At 48.6% G+C, this 22,216-nt stretch overlaps 1 protein-coding gene across 1 annotated transcript in view; it reads right to left on the bottom strand.

Moving 5' to 3' along the window:
- Positions 1 to 13,399: 13,399 nt before the first annotated feature.
- The window catches only part of CALCOCO1 (calcium binding and coiled-coil domain 1), a 35,586-nt gene continuing 26,769 nt past the window's right edge, over positions 13,400 to 22,216 (bottom strand). The window contains 6 exon segments of the mRNA XM_015413499.1: positions 13,400 to 15,913; positions 18,093 to 18,199; positions 19,838 to 20,052; positions 21,623 to 21,702; positions 21,704 to 21,723; positions 21,979 to 22,074. Coding sequence (XP_015268985.1) covers positions 15,712 to 15,913; positions 18,093 to 18,199; positions 19,838 to 20,052; positions 21,623 to 21,702; positions 21,704 to 21,723; positions 21,979 to 22,074 — 720 coding nt within the window. The 3' untranslated portion in view covers positions 13,400 to 15,711.

Below are 22,216 nucleotides of genomic sequence, written 5' to 3'. Positions count from 1 at the left end.
CAGGTTAAATTGCTGTGTTGGCACTTAGCGATAAATAAGTGGGTTTTGGGTTGCAGTTTGGGCACTTGGTCTCTAAAAGGTTCGCCATCACTGGTCTAGTGGATGGGGTCGGCGCTGGACGCTGGGCTACACTTATCAAGCCCCTGAGGAAGCATGCTGTATGCCTGTCACAGGAACACAAGAATCTGCCTTATACACTGAGCCACGGGGAGCAGCAGGAGAGGCCGACGGCGCTGGGGAGAGGCTGATGGTGGCCCCACGACCTCACGAAACCCTACACACCGGCGCTGGTGGTGCGGCCCCGGGCCACCAAGACCGCCACCGGCGTAGCTACGACTACACCCCGGCTGCAGGGAAGGGGTCGGAGCTTATCAAGGGGGGCGGGGCTGGGAGGAATGAGAGGGAGGTGGGGATAGGAGACGGCGCTGAGCGAGGGAGCTGGGTATAAAGGAGAGGGAAGCGAAGGGGCCGGGGAGGAAGGACGTGCTCGGAACTACCTGACGCTGGCAGAGAGAGAAGGAGTCCTGGGAGGACGCTGAGAGGCCGGGGAACCGAAGCACGGAGGTAGAGGGACTTGCGGAGTGGCATTCAACTCCGTCCCCTACCCATCTGAGGCCCCAACGCTCCCCCTCTTCTTTACAAGCCTTGTCTCCCAGAGCTGTCGGACCTTCCCCGCCTTGAGACGTCACAGCCAGGGGAGGGTCTGCCCCTGGAGCCCAGGGTGGGCTTGACAATGTCCTACCACTGAGCCACAGTCCTTTCCTTAAATAGGGTGTCTCAAATAGGGTGCCTATGTCTGTGGGAAGCTAACTTCAGGTTTGAGAAACTGAGTCATGTTGGAAAATACCCAAGGCTTCACCTACCCCCAGAAGAAAGTATATGCCTCTTGGCCATATTTCCCTATGGGAGTAATTCCAAATATGCTCTGTGGAGGAACTGATTTTTAGATAAATCATGATGGGTATTTCATGTCACAGCTAGCACAGAACCACAGAGCAGGAGTAGAGCCAAATGCTATCCATTCAGGACCATCAGCTCATGTATCATCCTATAGGAGTATGTGCCACGATCAGAGAGTAAGCACATGGCAACATAAGCAGCAATTCCAGATATCTCAAGTAAGGAAGCCAAGTTGTATTCTGAATGGCCCTTGCCTCCAAGCCTTCACTCCATCTGCCATTACAACAATAGTGAAAATGGAAACTCAAAAGCTCAAAGATCGTAGGTAAAGGGGGACACTTTCCCAGCTTCAAGTGGCGCAGTCAGTGTTCCCTCTAAGTTGAGTTAGTGTGAGCTAGCTCACAGTTTTTTAGCCTCCGGCTCACACATTTTTGTCTTAGCTCAGGAAGGACGGCTCCGGAGCAGACTAATTTATGCGGCAGCCAAATCGCTCGCTCACAACTTTAAGGCCAGTTGCTCACAAAGTAGAATTTTTGCTCACAGGACTCCACAGCTTAGAAGGAGCATTGGTGGCAGTGTATATACTGGAAGTGAAGTTCATCTGTTTTTGGCTGTAGTACTTCGTTTCACTGTGATCTAAATGTCCCAGGTTAGCCCAGTCTCATCAGATCTTGGAAGCTAAGCCGTCTAGGGTTGCTCCGCAGAGGAAGGCAATGGCAAACCACCTCTGTCTGTCTCTTGCCTTGAAAACTCCATGGGGGCACCATAAATTGGCTGTAACTTGACGGCACTTTCCATCCCCACTTTGTTTTTGCACGGGGTAGTGTCTGTCTGAAATACCCTCCATGTGAAAAATTCCTCTTCACAGCAAATGCTGGTTTTCTGCCCTCTGATGTAGGATCTTTACTTTCTTTTGACATCAGATCCCAGCTGACTTACGGCAACCCCGTAGGCAGAGGTCATTTCGGGGGATCGCGGGGGATCGCAGTTCCCCCGGGTGAGGTACGGGGGGCGGGGCACATGACAAAGCCCCGCCCCCTGCTTCCGGCCGCCCTGCTTCCGGCCCTCATTCAGCCAGGAGGAGGCAGGAGAAGAGGGAGGGTAAGTTGCTTCCTCCCTGCCTCTCCCCACCCCTGCCTGCCTGGGGCCAGGGAGGGCCTTCGCGGGGCACTGAGTAACTTTTTTTTTCTGAAAAGGGGGCGGTAGGCCAAATAAGTTTGGGAACCTCTGCACTAGACCTTTCAAAAACAAAATATGGTTTCCTTTATAAAAATTGCCTTGTAACAAATGAGGTTTTTTGCTTCTTGTACAAGGGACTGTAGTTTAAACTGCATTGTGAACAAGGATGCTCCAACACCCACTGGTTCAACTCACAGCCTGTTAACCAGCTGCAAACATTGAGCTAATATTTTGTCCCCCAGTTCATGTACAGTTCAAGCCCGTACGGTAGGTTACTTTTCACATAGTCAGATGGTGCAGTGTAGCTGATAGTGAGTCACACATGCACATTTACACACAGCTCAACAGGAGTCCTACCTTCCCCGCCCCCTCTGACAGACCTGTTGCATGCTGCTCAGCAGCCAATCATATAAACAGTGAGCAAACCTGGCAATGATAAATAAACCACGTGTTTATTAAAAAGTCTTACAGTTGCCCTGACCTGGATAGCCCAGGCAAGCCTGCTCCCGTCAGATCTTGGAAGCTAAGCAGGGCCGACCCTGACAAGTACTTGGATGGGAGACCGCCAAGGAATACCAGGGCGGGATGCAGAGGCTGTCAATAGCAAGCCACCTCTCTGAAATGTCGAAGCCCCACTAGGGGTCACCAGAAGCCAGCCATGACTTCCAGGCACACACACACATGTACTCACCAAAAAAAAGGTCTTACAGTTCATTGTTTAAGTCCACGTTACCAATGCTACTTCATAGGTAGATTTTTGCATAGCTTTATGGGAGGTGCGCCCTGACCTTGATAGCCCAGGCTAGCCTGGTCAGACCTTGGAAGCTAAGCAGGGTCAGCCTTGGCCAGTATTTGGATGGGAGACTAGCAGGGTTGCGACACAGAGGCAGGCAATGGCAAACCACCTCTGAACATCTCTTGCCTTGAAAACCCCACTAGGGGTCACCATGAGTCAGATGTGGTTTGATGGCAAATTAAAGAGGAGGTGCAGCCTCCCGCCATCATTTAATTCCCTGACTCACTCATGGACCCAAGTAGAATAATCTCAACTACTAAACAAATGCAGGTAGGTTAGGCTGAGAGTTTGTGACTGGCCCACGATCACCCAGCAAGCTTCCATGGCAGAGCAGGGATTCGAACCTGGGTCTTTCAGAACCTAATCCAACACTCTAACCACTATGCCACACTTACGTCACTTCATGCACACTTCTTCAGTAATACTTACCCTCCACTTTTATAGGAAGTGCATGTGTGTAAAGCGCCACTGAGTCGCAGCCGACTTCTTGTGACCCTGGAGGGTTTTCCAGGCAAGCGATGAAGCAGAGGTGGTTTGCCATTGCCTTCCTCTGCAGTCTTCCTTGGGGGGTCTACATTCCAAGTACTAACCCTGCTTAGCTTCTGAGATCTGACAGGATTGGGCCACACCATGTTGCCTTCCCTCCCCCCTTATAGGGTAGGCCACCATTATTTTTCTTATAATGCAGATAAGGTGTGAAGCAGATGCACCTGCTAGAATTGCACCAGGGATCTCCCCCCCCCCCCGCCGCTGTGTTTGAAGACAGACAATAAACAAAGGACAAATGACCTTACACTTTGCACTATTGAATTTCATTCCATTTCTATTACTCTGGTTCACGAGGCCTTCCAATTCATTCTGTATAAGGTCATCCGTAAGGTCATCAACCGTAAGGCGGACGTTTAACTTATGGATGTTGCTGTCGCTCTGTTTTTACTGTTTAATGTATGGCCACAAACAATGAGCTACACTTGCTAAAGCCCATGAAAATCAATGGGCATTAGAATGAGTAACACGTGGGCGGATGGGGGCCAGACGGTGAAGTTTGGTTTCTTGTATTTGTTCTGGTTTTTTGTAAGTTGGTTTCAGTAGAATTTATTATAATAAACGAAGGGCAGAGGTGCGGAGCTGGGGGCAAAATGGCTTTGCATGTGGATAGTCCCAGGTTTGATCCCCAGCATCTCTAGTTTAAAGTTTCAGGTAGAAAGTGATGTGGAAGACCGCTACCAAAGGCCCTGGAGTGCTGCTACCACTCAGAGCAGGCAATACCAACCTTGAGATCCCAGCGGGCTGACTCAATATGAGGCAACTTTGTGGGGTCTTCCCCCACAGTATCCTCAAAACAACCTTGTGAGCAGGGCTCTTTTTGTAGAAAAAGCCCAGCAGGAACTCATTAGCATAATAGGCCACACCCAACAGCAGGAACTCATTAGCCTATTAGGCCACACCCCTGATAGCACAGTATATTAACATATTAGGCCATACCCCCATGTTACCAGAAGTGTGGTCATCCAGCCACACCCACCTTTTGCTTCTTATTCTGTTTACCTTGTTTGTTGTCAAAACCCAGGGCCTTTTTTGTAGCAGGAACTCCTTTGCATGTTAGGCACACACCCCTAATGTAGCCAATCATAATGAGTTCCTGCTGTTGGGTGTGGCCTATTATGCTAATGAGTTCCTGCTGGGCGTGGCCAACTTGGGAGCCTGCCGGAACTCCGTTCCTGTGTGTTCCTGCCCAAAAATAGCCCTGCTTGTGAGGTAGGTTAGGTATGGGAGAGTGACTGGCCCAAGGACAACCAGCGTTGCAAGTGGAACATCTCAGGTTCAATACTCAGCAATGCCAGTTTAAAGGGCCAGGTAGTGGGTGTTGGGAAGGATTTTCAGAAGATGCTGACTTAGATAGACCAGTTTTCTGTCTCACTATAAAGTGTGTTCATGTGTGATTGCTTATCCTGACCTAGTAGGGGGCCATACTCATACAAAACAGGCCTTGGTGTGCAATAGTCTAGGGTTGCCAATCTCAAGGTGGGGCCTGGAGATTTCCCAATATTGCAATTGATCTCGAGGCGACAGAGATCAGTTCCCCTGGTGACAAATGGCTGCTTTGGAGGGTGGACTCTGTGGCATTGGACTCTGATGAGGCCCCTCCCCCAAACCCATCCTCCCCAGACTCCACCCCCCAAAATCTCCAGAGCTGACAACCCTTTATACCAGTGTGGAAATGGGTGCTGAACGGCAGTCATGACCAATGCTCCCTCTAAGCTGTGGAGTCGTGTGAGGAAAAAATTTCTTTTGTGAGCTCCTGGCATTAAAGTTGTGAGCAAGCGATTTGGCTACTGCATGAATTAGTTTGCTCTGGAGCCTTCCTTCCTGAGCTAAGACAAAAATGTGTGAGCTGGAGGCTAAAAAACTGTGAGCTAGCTCACACTCACTCAGCTTAGAGGGAACCCTGGCACGACAGTACATGAGTATTTAGAAAAAGCTGAACTTACATCAATGAAGAGTTGGGTTGCTGTAGGCTCCTGATCTTACTTCTTTGCTAACACCCCACTTTCATATATAGAAAAGAAAAGAACATGCTCACACATCCTTAACTGCACTGCTCTGCATCCTTAACGGTTGTAGCCCTTCTTTAGACGCCCTAACCCCACCCTCCCCAAACTCCACCCCCAAATCTCCAGGAATTTCCCAGCCTGGAGCTGGCAACCCTAGTGACCCAAGGACCGGTACTCCAATGAAGTTCCCTTGGACCAGTCACCCCCAATGTGACTTACCTCACAGGTTGTTATGGGGCTAAAATGGTGCGTGGTGGTGGGGAGGGAGGCCATGCATACTATTCTTACCTCTCTGGAGAAGTGCCAGGACAGCGATGCATATAGGCAGAGCCAAGGAGATGTGAAACTAATGTGGAATTGGATAGGTAAAGGGGGGAAAGGTGCAAAGTATCTATACTGAAAGCACTGGCTGGGCCTGGCAGCATCTGGCATATTGGGATGGAGCCCCAGGAAACGAGTTGACTGGAGTTTTCCGGCTGCCAGATCAGCATCTTCATTCCTGATGAGCAAGAGGAGTTGAGGTCCCCCCACCCCCGCAATAATGAATATCACAGGCAGATCCGGGACATTTTGCGGGGCCGACACCCCCATTCCTTCCTAGGTCCATTTGGCTCTTTACCTCTCTCCCAGCCCAGCCCCAAAGCCGACTCCCTCGACCCCCGCACAGCCCAGCTGCTCTTGCCTCTTTGCAGCCGGCAGCCCCTCCCCCTCCGCCACGCTTCCATCTCATTCACCCCGGATAATTGCAGCAGCCGTGAGTCAGGTTGTATTAATGATCTATAGATCCCAGGTCACCCATTGCGCTTAAGACTTGGATTGCAACACTCCATTACTATTGGCTATACAAGGGCAAAGCCTCCATCGGTACGGCTGTAAATCCGGCCTCATTGGGCCAGCACTCAGCGCCGCTCCGCCTGTCCATCTTCACCTGCCCGCGGCTCTTTTGTATTTTACATTTCTAATTAAATAAAATTACACACACAGACACCCGAGACATACACACACGGGGAGAGAAAGGGAAGGGGGGGGGCATAATGAATTCCTCAATGATTTGCTGTTATATTTTAAAGGGTCCATAAAAGCCAAGGGTGATAAAAATTGATTTTGTCGTTATCTGCTCTAGTGCTGGAACAGGGAAACGGTTCCCTCTTTCCCAGGGATGCTGGTTTCCCCCTGTGTGAATTTGGGCTCTGCGGGAAGGTTTGCAGTTGGACTGAGGAGGCCAGGAACGAGCAAGAGTTTTGTCTCTCTGAAAACAGTCCAGATGGGCCTTTTTTGCACAATGGTGCAGACAGTGGAACTCACTGCCACAACATCATGCTGGAGCTAATGTGATGGCAAAAGTCACCAGACAGTGAGCGTGACAACCACCTTAACAACAAACAAACCCCCCTAAGGATACCAAATCTGCCTAATTAAGGCTTTAAACATGATGGGTGCAGGAGGAGACTTTTATATATTAGTGATTTGGAGGCCCTGGGCAAAAGCCCAGGATGGGGCCACAGATCCACTGGCACCCCCTACCAGGACCAAGCGAAAGGTGGCCCTCACCCTTTGTAAGGCGGGTGGGGAGTCATCCCCAGAAACCCATTTCCTGAGCCTCAGGTGGAGTGAGCACAAGTGGCCTGGATGGGGTGGTCACAAGTGGGGGGGCGCTTCCCCACTGCCGGCCAGCTGGCTGGTGGAGGGAACTCCTGCCCCCCACTGGCCCCAAAGACACCCTCACTGAAGCTATTGAGCTGTGCCTGTTATTTTGGGAATCAGGTTCCGTTTTACTAGCCACTGTTGAAGATCATTGAAGCGTCTCGATTTATACCTAGGAGAGACGTCCGGCTGTTATACTTTCCACGGTGGGCGTCTTCTGCTGCGGTTACTTTCCGTCTGGAGGTCTACGGGCACTGTCTATGTATGGAATCACAGAGGAGCCTACTGTTGGTTTTGAATATGTCCTTTTTGTAAAATACACCTAATTGTTATGTGCAATCTGTTGGACAAGCGTCTATACACTTCATTGGGTTATGACCACTAACCCTTCTTTGTATTTCAGTGAATGCAATATACAGTTTCGAGCACATATAGTTGTGAAGTGTGGATGGTCTTCCCTTGGCGGGTATTGATTGTGGCAAAAACTAGAGCATCATCCCCAACACCAGTGATGTGATGATGTAACTTCCAAACGATGTCATCGTGCCGCACGTGCTTTGCGCACACAGCAGAAGATCCTAGAAAGGACCAAGGATCCCCCTGCCAGCTAGGACCTGGAAACCCTAAAAAGAAAGCTGGGAATCGGGCCAGAGAGGAGGGGCCATGAATCAGCAGTAGAGCATCTGCTTTGCATGCAGAAGGTGCCAAGATCAATTCCTGGTATTGCCAATCCCCTGCCATCAGATAGTACGTGATATGAAAGACCTCTGCACCTGAGACCTTGAGCCGCTGCCTATCATTGTAGACAGGGCCGGCTCACTCACTATGCAAACTAGGCGTTCGCCTAGAGCACCCCAGCTCTTAGGGGCGCCGAACTGCACCCACTCCCCGCCAAAAGCACCCCTGATGGCTCTGACGGGGGGGGGCATGGGGGGGCGCCAGAAGGGAGCCTCGCCTAGGGTGCAAAATATGCTGGGGCGGGCCCTGATTGTAGACAACACTGACCTTGATTGACCAGTGATCTGACCCAGCTGAAGGCAGCTTCATGTGTTCGTGTGGCTGACAGCCAAAGGGTCAGCCAGGATTGAGTGTGGTGCTGGAAGTCTCCCAGTTGTCAAAAATAGCCACCTATAGGATCATGGGAAGTCAATGCTCCACAGTTCAAGTCTCTGTCCTGATTTTCTTCTGGGCAAAATCGCATGTCCTAGTTTTCACCTGTAACTTATTCCTGGCTTGCTCCTGGTGTATGCAGCATATCTTCTCCAGTCTCATCCTGATCTTTCAGGGCTGCTTACAGAGGGCTTTTGAGGTGTTTGCCCAATCAACACTTTTCCAAACAGGATGTCTGCAGATTTCTGGCAATGTTTCCCCTTGGTGCAACTGGTAATTGGGTGCATCAACTGAAAATCAATCTGCAATATCATTAATAGAATAACAAACACATTTCCCCTGTGCTCTCAGCCTTCTAAGGTACCTGTGTATTCTGGATTCTGCTGAAGAGACATATGGTTAACTGCCGTTTTTTATATCTTCAGTTGGAGGTAACCAGTGGAGGGAGCTTCTTCCTTGCTGGCCAGAGGTGAAGCTTGATAGTAGGACCACTATCTATTCAGACTAGGGTTGCCAGCTCTGGGTGGGGAAATACCTGGAGGTTTTGGGGGTGGAGCCTCAGTACGGAGGGGAGGGACTTCAGATTCCACTCTCCAAAGCAGCCATTTTCTCCAATTGCCTGGAAAACAATTGTAATAGTGGTAGATCTCCAGGCACCCCCTGGAGGTTGGCAACCTTAATTCAGACCTACCCACCCTTTTTTTCCTTTCTTTTTTTTTTTACTACACAGGATGCAGGTGAAGGGCCTGAAACATCCCCCCTTTTGTTTTTTTAGTATCCTACTGGATGAAGAATGCTAGAGAACTATAGAGAACTCACTGCCACAGGAAGTGGTGGCAGCTACAATCATACACAGCTTCAAGAGGGGACTGGATAAACATATGGAGCAGAGGTCCATCAGTGGCTATTAGCCACAAGGTTTCAATGGAGCAGTATGTCTGGGGCAGTGATGCTCTGTATTCTTGGTGCTTGGGGGGCAACAGTGGGAGGGCTTCTGAAGTTCTGGCCCCGCTGGTGGAACTCTTGATGGCACCTGGGTTTTGGCCACTGTGTGACACTGAGTGCTGGACTGGATGGGCCACTGACCTGATCCAACATAGCTTCTCTTATGCAGCTCTACACCATTGAGCCCCAGCCACTTTCATTCCTTTACAGGCGGCCCATACAAGCATCTGATGAGAGGTTTTGTCGCATTTCTCCTTCCTCTTGGCATCCATGGGCAATGTCATGGAGTGCCGCTGCCAAACTTAATGAAGAAGAAGAGTTGGTTTTCATACCCCGCTTTTCACTACCTGAAGGAGTATCGAAGCAGCCTCCATTCACCTTCCCTTCCCCTCCCCACAACAGATCCGCTGTGAGGCAGGTGGGGTTGAGAGAGTTCTGAGAGAACTGTGACTGACCCAAGGTCACCCAGCTGGCTGCATGTGGAGGAGGAGTGGGGAATCAAACCCGGTTCTCCAGATTAGAGTCTTAACCATACTGGAGCACAGAGCAGTGTGCTGTCACATGCTTACCCGTTGTTACCGTTCAACAGACACAGAAGCAGGCTCTTGCGAAGAGACCGGATTTTATTAGAACAGCTGCAACATGTCATATAAATATAAATATATATATATTATATACACCCTATACATAGACTTGGGGTCATGTCAAGATCAGGGGGGTTATTGCTTTGAGCTTTTGCCATCGACTATCATACCGAGTTTTTTTTAAAAAACCCAAAACAAAACATTTTTTCCCCAAGGAAGAATCATCAGTATGACAGGAAGCAGAAGAGAAACTCACAACCACGAATGCAGCACACGATGATGAAAAAAAAGAGGGTTCCCGCGCACGTGAGTGGAGGCCTTAGAGCCTCTTCGAAAAAGGCACAGTCGCGAGAGAGTCGTTTCTCTCTTTTCCTCTCTGTTGCCATGGCTGCATGTGGGCCTTGCATTCTTTTCCCAGGGCCTGGTGGAGATGCCAAGAGGCAGGAGAAAAGTCATTTGCAAGCAAAAAAAACATTATTAGAAAGCAACTGCAAAGCAGGAGAATAAACATGGCGGGGGGGGGGGGGAGGTAGTGGGGTATATACAGGGGGAAATAAAATGCAAACAATTTAATAAAACCAACACGATGAGAGAACTCAGCATTGGGTGGGTGTGGGGGGTGGGATGCATTGCAGTGAGAGGAAGATGGCATGCGACAGCTGGTCGTCAGGCAGCAAGCGGAGGCAGCGGAAAGCGTTGAGAAAAGGGCTAGTTAGAAACCAAATCAGGGGAACACCCAAGTCTACTTAAGGAACGACGACCGCTTGGGGGGCCAAATTTGCCGACCTCTGCCCTGCTGGACCAGTAGTTCTCACTGAACAAATGTGACTCAGCAGCCACTATGGGAAAAGTCATCATGGGTCCTCGCCAGTGTCAGAGTTCATCCACCCATGCAGCAGAAGCATCTGATTTCCTTTCTTGGACTGTACCACATAGGCAGCCGAGGGGGTATTGTATGTTTGAGTTCTCCCCTGCACAGAAACCCAGACTCTCCACACATTTTACCATCAGGGGAAGGGTAGTGTAGAAGCCTCCCTTCCCTGACATGCTCTGATCTCTGTGTGCGAGGGAAAACTTTTACATTCCATGGGGGAGCTGTCAAAGAAACGACCCCCCCATTTGCATGGAACAGTCCAGCTTGCAGCACACGGTTCTGCTGCATGTGTCGATCAGCTACCAGACAATTCCCCAACAATGGGAGCCAGGCTGGGAAGTTAAGAGGATCATCATGGGTGCGCTATCTGTCCCGTCAAATAATTGTGGACGTGCAGGCCCCGCTCAAGATTGCATCTCCACTACTGTTCCCCTGCTTTGTCCAAGGCAGAAGAAACTACAGAATAACCTTTCAGCTGGAAATGAGGTACTGCAGGACAGCCCTCGCACCGCTCCTGGTTGTTTCCTATTGCACCGATAAGATATCCAAAGCCTCATGGTAGTGACAGGGTTGATATCTGGCGGACATGCCCTACATGCGTCAGACCTGCACAGACTGGTGGCTACACAAGTAACATTCAAGCTGCTAGTGCAGAACCCCAAACACATTGAGTAACCATTGGGGGCTTCATATTAGAACTGGAACCATGCTCCAAGGGTAATTGCAGCAGGGTTGTCAGTGTATCCAGGCCATCAGCTGCTCCCAGGATATGATTCCACATTCTGGGAACTGCAGCTTCCTTTTAAATATACATTAAAAGTGAGCTCCAAAAAAAAATCCAGCCATGATTCTAGGCTTTCTGACAGCAAAGAAAGGCTCAAGAATCTCAGTGGGGCTGACGAGGATTGCCTCTGCTCTGACGGATGGGGTCCCGGGGTGTGGGAGAAGCTTTCACAACTCTTTGACTTCCCAACTATATTTGCTACTGCCTCCATCTCTAGAGACTTGGCTTCAACTCTGTGACCTTCGCTGCTACTCTGATAATTCCCCAAAGAGCCTATTCTGGTTTGGGGCTGTGAAACCTCACACCACAATGAACGGGTTGTATCCCCTCTCCTCTGTTCAGCGGGCAGCCTTTGGCTTGGATCCCACATGAGCTACACATCCGTACCTTCTCACTGCTGTCTGAAATGCCACCCCACCGAAATGCTGCTTTGGGGGACACCCCGGGAAGAAATTTGGGGAAAGTGGGAGCAGGGGGGACTAGCAAAAACCACCCCTTCCTTGTACATGTAGACATTTCAGGTGGGATCCAACCTTTTCCCTGGAAGAAGAGCCACTTCCAACTTATTACTTGCATTGGAAGACAGTCCCACGCTTAGCCAAGCATAACAGGTCCTTGTACATGTAGACATTTCAGGTGGGACCCAACCCTTTCTCTGGAAGAAGAGCCACTTCCAACTGATTCCTTGCACTGGAAGACAGTCCCATGCTTAGCCAAGCATAACAGAAGGATACAACCCAATTGGTCATTAATGTAAAATGGGATCCTTTTGGGAAATCCCGAAATAGCCCCCCCCCCCCAGCACTGATTCTTTGCCATCATTTATTCTGGACACAGAACTGTTTCACTGCTTATGCAAAAGTATATTATTTGCCTTGTTGATTCTTGATGAAAGGGTAGAATGTGGGGGTTTTGGGGGGGAGTGTATTGGAGGACACACACCTCCACGACCCAGACCACCCCTGGGGAGGACCTGTATCTTAACCTTAAAAAACATGCCACCGTGGCCTTTTAAATCCCCTGCTAGGCAAGGAATGAGGGTCATCACAGTATCTATGGGTTCAACCTGCGGACACTGCAACGTCTAGGTTTGTCCTGACTTTCCCTGATCCAGACCACCCCTGGGGAGGACCTGTATCTTAACCTTAAAAAACATGCCACCGTGGCCTTTTAAATCCCCTGCTAGGCAAGGAATGAGGGTCAGCCTAGACATGACAGTATCTATGGGTTCTACCTGCGGACACTGTAACGTCTAGGTTTGTCCTGACTTTACCCACATTAGGAACTCCTCGTTTTCCAAATGTTTCAATAATACTGAGGTACTGTTAAATAACTTTAGGTTGCTCATATTTTAATTCTGTATGCAAAGATAACTGCTCCATTTAAGGAAAGAGACTGACTGTGGTTTTTCCCCCCTTTTTAATCTCTCTGAGAATTTGTATGTTTGCCTCGGCATTGCTGAGCTGTGCCGGAGGTGGTTTTATTAGACGTTCTTCTCTGCTTTATTCTAATTTACGCGCCTGTGAGCCTGGTAGCTTTAACTGTTGTTATGGGGGGGGGGGAGAGAGAAACAATGCCATATAATATATAAATGTAAGCAATAAAATCCTTGGGGCTTTTTCTTTGCGCTGATGTAAGGGCCTGTAGCTAAAGCAATAAATACCCACATTCATTCGTTTCCGTCCCTTGGTTTGCTTTCTACTCAAATATTCTGCATCACAAGCTCAGTCCACAGAAGCCTCACCTGCTGGCCTCTACCGGTTGAGTGCAGCGGGGGCAATCGGACATTTGAATGCTGCCACGTGTAAAATACTCTCTACGTGCACAAAACTAGAATCTGGAGGGAGAGAGGCCAGCCTGAAACTCTTCTTCTTTTTAGGTATTGTGTGTGTGTGTGTGTGTATACGTATGCCTGGAAGTCATGGTTGACTTCTGGCGACCCCCTAGTGGAGCTTGGACATTTCAGAAAGGTGGCTCACTATTGCCTGCCTCTGCGTCCTAGTCCTGGTATTCCTTGGAGGTCTCCCTTCCAAGTACTTGCCAGGGTCGGCCCTGTTTAGCTTCTGAGATCTGATGAGACTGGGCTCGCCCGGGTGCCTGAGACTCTTCTTGACATCCTAGCCATGAACATGTAGGGAGCATTTCAGGCAGGGAGGGGCGCATTCAACCTACTTAGTTCTGAGTGCCCTCCTTGTGAGGGCATATCCCATCTCCCCCCTTTCAGGGTCAGCAAGCAAGCAGCTTAAAATCTGTGCCAAGGCGATGGAAAACTTTAGCGATCTGGGCGTGCTTGTTGCTTGCCTCCGTGGCCGCTCTCATTTCATACGCACCATTCAATTGTTAACACACCTTTGCCCTTTTTAAATTCACCATCGATACAGCTAAAGGATGAATTTTCCTACCCTTTCAGTGAACCTGGGAAATGGGGTTTTCTAGTCAACGTGACCGTGAATATGAGATCATGGGCTGGCAGTTACTCTGTAGTTTTCCAACTGGGACCATTTCCACACAGGTTATTTGCCCCAGGTCCTATGCCGGTGGGAGGCAGGTTTTTTACTTGCTTCTCCATAGCATGTTGTATATTTCTGCACCTCCCAGGGTTTCCCTGGCTTTCCCCCAATCTTTCCCAAACCTGCTTTGCTGCAAAGTTTCAGGACACATCGCACTAAAGCCTGGACGGCTGGCCATGTCCAATTTCCCTCATCTTGTCCTCGTAGCAGTCATCTTCCCCACAGCACCTGTTTCTCCTTCCTGCCTCCGGTGTGTGTGTGTGTGTGGTTCTTTGCCTTTTAAACCAGCGACTGAATATTGTAATATCAATACGATGGTATAAGATGTGCAACAGGTTTCATGAATTGCCAACTTCGTTTTAAAAAAAAAAGAAAAGTAGCACTTTTCATTGCAGGGGTGGAAAGGGAAACGCTCTATATCTACAATGAAAGGGGCTCGAGACTTTTAAGAAAAATGACATCTGGGAGTTAAGAGAACCTGATATAACAATATTCATGCACAGATTAAGAAAATACTGATAAAGCCAAGATGACCTGGGGGAGGTGGGATGGCCGCTGCTGGGATACCTGAGAAGGAAGACTCTGGGGAAACCTGCCCTGTGGAAGTCCTGTTGCCTCTGCACTGTCTTGGCAGCCACAGAAGCAACAGGAAACAATGCACGCTTGCTCTGTGTGGGAAAACCCCAGGGAAAAAGATGGGAGACCCAGCTGATGTGGCACTTCAATAGTGTGAGATCTGGTGACCCTCCTGTCCTTGGCTCTCTCTCCTCAAGTACTTCTTCCCCATCTCCTTAAGCCATCCCTGACCGCATTTCTACACCTCTTCTATGACACCCTTTGTCATGGCTTCTACTAAGAGTAGACTGAAGCACAAGAAGGACTGAGGGTAATGTCTGTTTAACCCTCCTTCTCAATGCAAATTCTTAAATGCTTGGATTTAAATGTGATTGAGTTGTGATTCTACACTGGAACAGTAAAATGTGTGAGTATCTTAAAAGTCTACAAGTGAGAAATGCAAAATAAGTTTCTGTGTGGGCGCACATGAGGCTATGTACTACCTGTGCACTGAAATATGGCCATTGGTAATTTGATGCTTGTGTTAATCTTGGCGTTCTCCTCTAACCCCATGCAAGCTATGTAGGATGATAAGATGATCACGTTTCTACGAAATGGTTAGTCAAGTGTATGTAGTACGGCAGTGCAAAGATGTAGTTATCTCAAGTTTAAAACTCCTATATACGTGGAACCCCAGAGTGTTTTCAGTTACACCCTCTTGGATGGGGCCACGGTGTTTCTCCACTGAACTGTAAACTTCACCCATAAAAGTAGCTGCTGTTTGCATGACCGTTATATAAAAGCTTACTCCAGGATGAATGAGTGGAGAGTCAAGAACCCATTGGTCTTGCCCAGGACTGCCAGCTCTTTTTCAAACTCATGACGTCGCAGGGTAACCAATGGTGTGAACAGGTCCTCCGTGTAGAGGCACTCCCTAAAACAGGTACAAGAAGTTAAAGGAAGCCTACAAGTAAAATTCTGAGCTCTCTGCCCAATTTTGTTTTAGAGAGAGACTGTGTGTGTGTGTGTGTGTGCATGCGGTAACTTACTTTGTGCCTCCCAGTGCAAGCTGGCTGACCACACTGCTTTGGAGAAAGCCCCAGGAAGAAGACACCCTTCCTTTCTTGTCCCTTGGCACCTGATGCCGCTCAGCGGGGGCACAGTATCCATCTCACAAGACTCTCCATGGAAGGGAGAAGATACACAGCCTGGGTCCCATTGAAGAGGGTGAGGGGAAGCCAATGGGGACACAACAGGATGGGGGAGGAAATGGAGTCACTCAAAGGGGAAGGGGTCATGAGTGTTAAAAAAGAAGTGCCCGTCAACATGCGTATCCAGGGTTTCCTTGTCACTCTCGGGTGGAAAGCGCTCGTGGCAGATGGGGCACTCCTTCCAGAGAGATGGCGAGGGCAGGTCCAGGGGGGATGCACCCATCCCGCAGGGCCCCGATTCCGACATCTGTCGCGCTGTCAGTCCACTGCATCAGGAGAGAACAGAAAAAGGTGGCTCCATAAATCCCAGGCCCTGCACTTGGATCTGGGACAGCAGTTCCTGGCTGGAGCAGGCTGTGTGGTGGACGTGACCTCGACACTGTGCTTAGTAAGAGCCATGACTGAATCAAGCTACAGTGTTAATGCATCAAGTCCATCAAGTCAAGCACAGGACATAATAGGCATTGATAAGATCATAAATGAACAGGGGGGGAAACAGGGTTGCCAATGGTTGAAAAATGGAAGATTGACCAGTGTGTGTGTGTGGGGGCGACCTACTTGGTGATAAGAAGACTTCCCCCTATTTCCTGGTTTTTTTTGGGGGGGGGGGTCTTTCTTTTCTATACTCTAAGCAGCTTATGGCCCCTGATAGCAACAAAAGCAGGATATAACTGAAAGAAAAGTATATATAACGAGGCAAATCTTTGGCTGAAGACCTCTATATTGTACACATTGTGCTAAACTAAAGCCTTCAACATTTGGAAGGGAACAGACCACAATCCACGTTTTACTCCAGGAAAAGTGGAAATCTGCACCGTCAATACAACATATAAAGGGGAGCATATTTGCATAATCCCTCTTATTTTGCATAATTTATTCTCTTTTTTAACTAGTTTATATAATCAGTCTCCCTAGCCAAGAGGCAGGGAGCTGTACTGGGCACTCATTCGTTCAGTCACCTGAAATCTCTGAAAGCCCCCTGGCTTCAGATTTCAGAGGAAGGGCCCCCATACTTTCTAGCCCATCTTTGAAAGTGCAAGGTCTAGACCAGGGGTGTCACACATGCGGCCTGGGGGCCGGATGAGGTCCCCGGAGGGCTTCTATCAGGCCCACAGTGGAACTTGGCTGTCTTTTGCTTCTTCTTCCAGTTCTGCTGCTGCTGCGTCATCGTAGGTTTGCAGCTTACAGATACACACCTGAACAGCACACTCAAGATTGCAACATCACAGACATTTTGATGCAATAATTCAGAGCAAGAGGTGTCAGTTATTAGACACTGTTAAATAAACAAAATATTGCAAGTTATTTTAAGTAAAAAAAAACCTTTGTCTTTGTGTCCTTTATAAAGTTTATATCTCCGCTACCTGGCATTACATTTTTTGACACATATGGCCTGGCCCAACAAGGTCTCATTTATGTAGGATCCAGCCCTCTTAACAAATGAGTTCGACACCCCTGGACTAGACACTTGTTCTATATTTCTTTTAAACGAGATTCTCGGGATGATAAATTCTGTTGGTGCTGGAAAGTACCATCAAGTCACAGCCAAATTATGGCCACCCCAAAGGGTTTTCAAGAAAAGAGAAAAATTGAGGTAGTTTGCCATTGCCTCTTTGTATCAACCCTGGACTTCCATGGTGGCCTCCCATCCAAGTACTAACCAGGGCCGACCCTGCTTAGCTTCTGATGAGACTGGGCTGGCCTGGGCTATCCAGGTCAGGGTAAGCTGACTTACTGCAACCCTGTAGGGCATGGGTGTCAAACATGCAGCCTATGGGCTGAAACCAGTCTGTCCAGGGCTCTTACGCGGCCCACAAGCAACTGCCTTGTGGCCAGATGACAGAGGCTGTGCATTATGTCCCTGCAAACTGTCCCAGTGCTAATGTATAAACGGGTGGTGGAAGTGGTAGGGTGGGCATCCGGGAGATACTTTAAGGAAATACTGTAAGAGCATTCATGTTTGAAGCCTGCTTTTATTTTGAGTAAAAAATAATACTGTTAATTGGGCTTGCCTGTGTCCCTTATAAAGTTTATAACTCTCGTACCTGGCATTACATTTTATGGCACACATGGCCTGGCCTGACAAAGTGATATTTGTGTCAGATATTTGTGTCAGATCCCTCATAACAAATGAGTCCAACGCCACTGCAGTGGGGTTTTCAAGTCAACAGACTAACAGGTGGTTGGCCATTGCCTGCCTCTGCGTCGTGACCCTGGACTTCCTTGGTGGTCTCCCATCCACGTATTAACCAGAGCCGACCCTGCTAAGCTTCTGAGACTGGACTAGCCTGGGCCATCCAAGTCAGGGCGATTCCAGATGTTACCAGCATCAAAAGAATTGCAACAGCAGCTACAGTCGCAGCACCCATTGAGTCTCCCTTTCTGCAACTGGGAAGTGTAATTAAAAGAAAAGAGGAACCAATCTCTCCTCACAGCTCTCCTCACCTGGCCACCTCGTAGAAGCCATTGCCCAGCTCTGGGAGGAGCAGACTGGCTTCCTCGCCACCGCTCTGCACAGCTGCCATCAGGACAGCCTTCTCGTCCTCTGCCTCCTAACATACAAAAGGAGAAGTTGTCCAAAGCGGGTCTGACATCAGCCGCAACTCAGACCCAGCAAGTGCCCTGCCCCCTTTCCTGTCTTTGGGAACCAACAGGGCACACACACACGAAGCCAAGCCATAGGCACGGTGACCCAGGAGGAGCAGCAAGTGCTAGAAGCGACAGGAGGAGTCCCTTATATTTACGACAAAGCATTAATTCCCTACCACTAGTAAAGGCTACAGCCTTGATGGCCTTCAAAGACGTATGTTCTTGGAAGACTGGACTATCAAGAGCTTTCTGCTGTGAAGGCTAAATGGGACCTCTGTGTTCAGAGGCAGGATACCCCAATCCCTGATGCTGGGGCTAAACATGACAGGGGAAAGCTATCACAACCTTCACACCCTGTTTGTGAGTGTGTTGCTGGCCTTGCCTGGAAAGCTGGGCTTTCAATCCCTCTCTTTCGTTTGGAAAACAAAAACCTGGCCGGTAACCATAGCATGGGAAAGGGAAACACAACAGAATCCTGTGCTATATTACGTGGATAGGGAATAGAAAGCTGCCTTGGTTGCTCTCATAGGGCAAAAACGTAGGGTACAAATCTTGTCAATAACTACTCTTTTCTCTCCCTTTCTCAAAGTTCTAGAACTCAGGATCCTCCAAACACAATTGGTGGAAGCTCAGCAGAGCTTTCTCATACAATGCATAATTTAACTTAAGGAGTTTCATCTCTGCAAGACATAGGACCCCGATGGCCTTAAAAACAGTAGTAGGCAATAGGGAAGCTGGATCTTCAGTGGCTATTTCCCCACAATAGCTAAACATGGAACCTCCACATCTAGGGGGAGTATACCCCTTATTGCAAGATGCTGGAGGATGGCCACTACCATTATGCCCTGTGAGCTTCCCATGTGCAACTGATTAGTCATTTTTGGACGCAAAGTCCGGAAGCAGATGGTTCTCATTCCACAGGACCATTTATAAATAATCTGGATCGGCCAATTTCCATTCTTTCCAGGAACAGGTAGGGCAGGGATCTCCAACCTTATTGAACCTTTGGGCATGTTTGGAATTTTGAGAACATGGGCGGATATCACCACAAAATGGCTGCTGTGGGGGGAGGCGTCACAAAATATTGGAAGTTTCCAAGCTAACCATTCTCTTGTGGTGGAGACTGCTTTTTCTGAATGAGGAGGTCCCTGCAGATACAAAGGGGTCTTCTGAAGCATCTCCTGCTCCGGGTGTGGGGGGGAAGGAGGAGGAGATTGGATTTATACCCCACCCTTCACTCAGAGTCTCAGAGCGGCTTATAAACTCCTTTCCCTTCCCCTCCCCTCAACAGACACCCTCTGAGGGAGCTCTGACAGAAACTGCTCTTTTTCAAGATCAGCTCTTATCAGAACTACGGCTTGCCCAAGGTCATCCAGCAGCTGCAAGTAGGGAATCAAACCTGGTTCTCCCAGACTAGATTTTGCAGGCATCATGTTGGGGAATCACTCAAGTAGGGCTTACAGTTCTTCTGAAAGGCTACCTGTCTGCCCTTATTGTCTACCTGTCTGTCCTCATTGAAATCACACAACCATACATTCTTTCGCTAGAAAGGGGGACACAGATCTATCCAGTGAACACTTTCTGTCTCCCAAGAGACTCACCGAGTCAGAACTGGAGTCCTCAGGTGGTTGTTTGATCTGACCTGCAATGGGTGCAGGTTGGCTGATCACCACAGCATGAGCCTGCTCGCGGGCACAGGGCGGTGTGGTAGTAGCTGCTCGGCGGTCACACAGGCTGTAGGAGCCAAGCTGGGCAGGCAGGCGCATGTCCTCGGGGCACTCATCCTCAGAGTCGGAGAGTGGAGAGTCCAGGGAGCCTACGAGGGGTATGAGCACAAACATGAACAAACATGCATCTATGCTTTACACTGAATCAGACCATCAATCCATCATTGTCAATATTGTCTACTCAGACTGGCAGTGGCTCTCCGGGGTCTTTCATATCACCTACCACCTGATCCTTTTAACTGGAGATGCCAGGGCCTGAACTTGGGACCTTCCGCATGCCAAGAAGAGGCTCTCCCACTGAGCCATGGCCCCTCCAGTATACAACTGAAGCACAAGAACACATGGGAAAGGAGGAGAAAGAAACCTACAACCAATCTTACAAATAAATAATCATTTTTTTGGTTTATCAACACTGAGATCCTTTAGGGACTGTACCTGCATAGATTGATTGCAGCATTTTCGACACAAGCCTTTTTGGATTGGTGGCACTCAGGATATGCATGTGCAATTTTAGTGCCTACAGGGCAATTGCTCTAGTATTAATTCCACTGCTTTGTTTTACATGGAAATTATTTTTTTTTGCCAGCTTCACCCACTATCAATAGATGGTATCTTAAGGAGCTTGCAAATATATTATTCAGTAGAAATAGTATATTTTGGTCTTCCAAAACAGGGCCTTCAAAGAGTTCCTGAAGGGGCTTAACTCCAACTATCCACTGTAATATTGATATTGTGTTTATACTCCTGAGTCCTGATATTTTAAATATGTGTACTCTTCTGAAGCAATACCACTCTTAGAAACTACTAAAGACTGTTCAGTTGAAACATATTTTTTTAAATCTTACTTTGGTCCGTAGCTTACAGCCATACCACCCTGAACACGCCCGATCTTGTCTGATCTCGGAAGCTAAGCAGGGTCGGGCCTGGTTAGTACTTGGATGGGAGACCGCCTGGGACTTTGGTCCGTATGATATTTTATCTTTGCCTCTTTGTGTCCCCGTGGACCACATCACGCCAAGCCCTCCTGTCCTCCACCATCCCTTGGAATGTGCTCAACGTCATGTTCGTTGCATCAATAACACTGTCCAACCATCTCATGCTTTGCCGTCCCCGTCTTCTTTGACCGTCAATCTTTCCCAGCATCAGGGTCATCTCCAGTGAGTGCTCCCTTCTCATTTGGTGGCCAAAGTATTTGAGTTTCAGCTCATGTTGTTATTAAAGCATAATTGGTTTACTGGGATTATATACATTCTTGCAATAGATTTTATCTGTTCCTCAACATTTATTTTGTTTATCGGGTGAACAAGCAATGCCATGGAACACACATGAAATCAATCTTCCCAGACAGCGGATCCAAATGCTCTTACGGTTTCTTGCCCCTGAGGCTTTTATGTGTTAATTTGCTGCTATTTTGTTTTATCTGTGTATTTTTAGCTCTAGTTTTATGATGTATTTTTACTATGCATGTTTTAATTGTTAACTGTCATGGTTTTCTTTGTTTATTGGCTTTATTTATATTGTGGCTTTCCCCCCCTGTTGTAAATCCTTTTGGGTCCCTTTAGGGAGAAAATTCAGATACCACTATTTACATTTGGGAAAAAAATAAAGACAGTAGAACTGGGCATGATGGGTAATAGAGCCAGTGATGGGGACACTGACCACGAGCATTCTGTGCCATGTCCTCTTCATCATCTAGAACCGACTCACTCCATTTCTCATCACCTACCTTCTCCAGACGCTCTTATGTACGTCAGCAACTCCTGAGGGCAGGGAATGGCCGAAAAGTTAGCATCGGCTCCTAGGAGAGCTATGCCACTCCAGATCTTGAGGAGCACCTGACCTGTCTCACAGCCCTACCCATCCTTCTGTCAAAGACCCTCCCCTCTCTGACACTGCCAGGTATTCCCATGCCAGTATTCTCTGCTCAGATTCTGGCCACGGGTATCAGCATCTCCCTCCTCCCCCAAACTCATGGACGCTGATTCCTTTTGGACCCTTGACCCTAACACACCAACCTGCTTTTCGGCCTGCAGATGCTCCTTCTCCTTCTGGGCAACCTGCAGAGCAGCCCGCAGCTCACGTAACTCCCGGTGGCTCTCAGAGACCTGCACCTGATGGAGTAAAGCAAGAGTTTGCAACTAAGAGTATATTAGCAAGGAGTGTGCATGGCTGGGGATAGAGCCTGTTGTGAAGCTGAATCTACAACCCCCACATCCTAATGCAGGGAATCTAGGTTACTATTGCTAGCAGAAC

This window comes from Gekko japonicus, unplaced genomic scaffold (assembly GCF_001447785.1).
Source record: "Gekko japonicus isolate JY-2015 unplaced genomic scaffold, Gekko_japonicus_V1.1 scaffold218, whole genome shotgun sequence".
NCBI classification, from domain to species: domain Eukaryota; kingdom Metazoa; phylum Chordata; class Lepidosauria; order Squamata; family Gekkonidae; genus Gekko; species Gekko japonicus.
The sequence above is the reverse complement of the archived record's forward strand: the minus strand, read 5'-3'. Positions and strand labels throughout refer to the sequence as shown.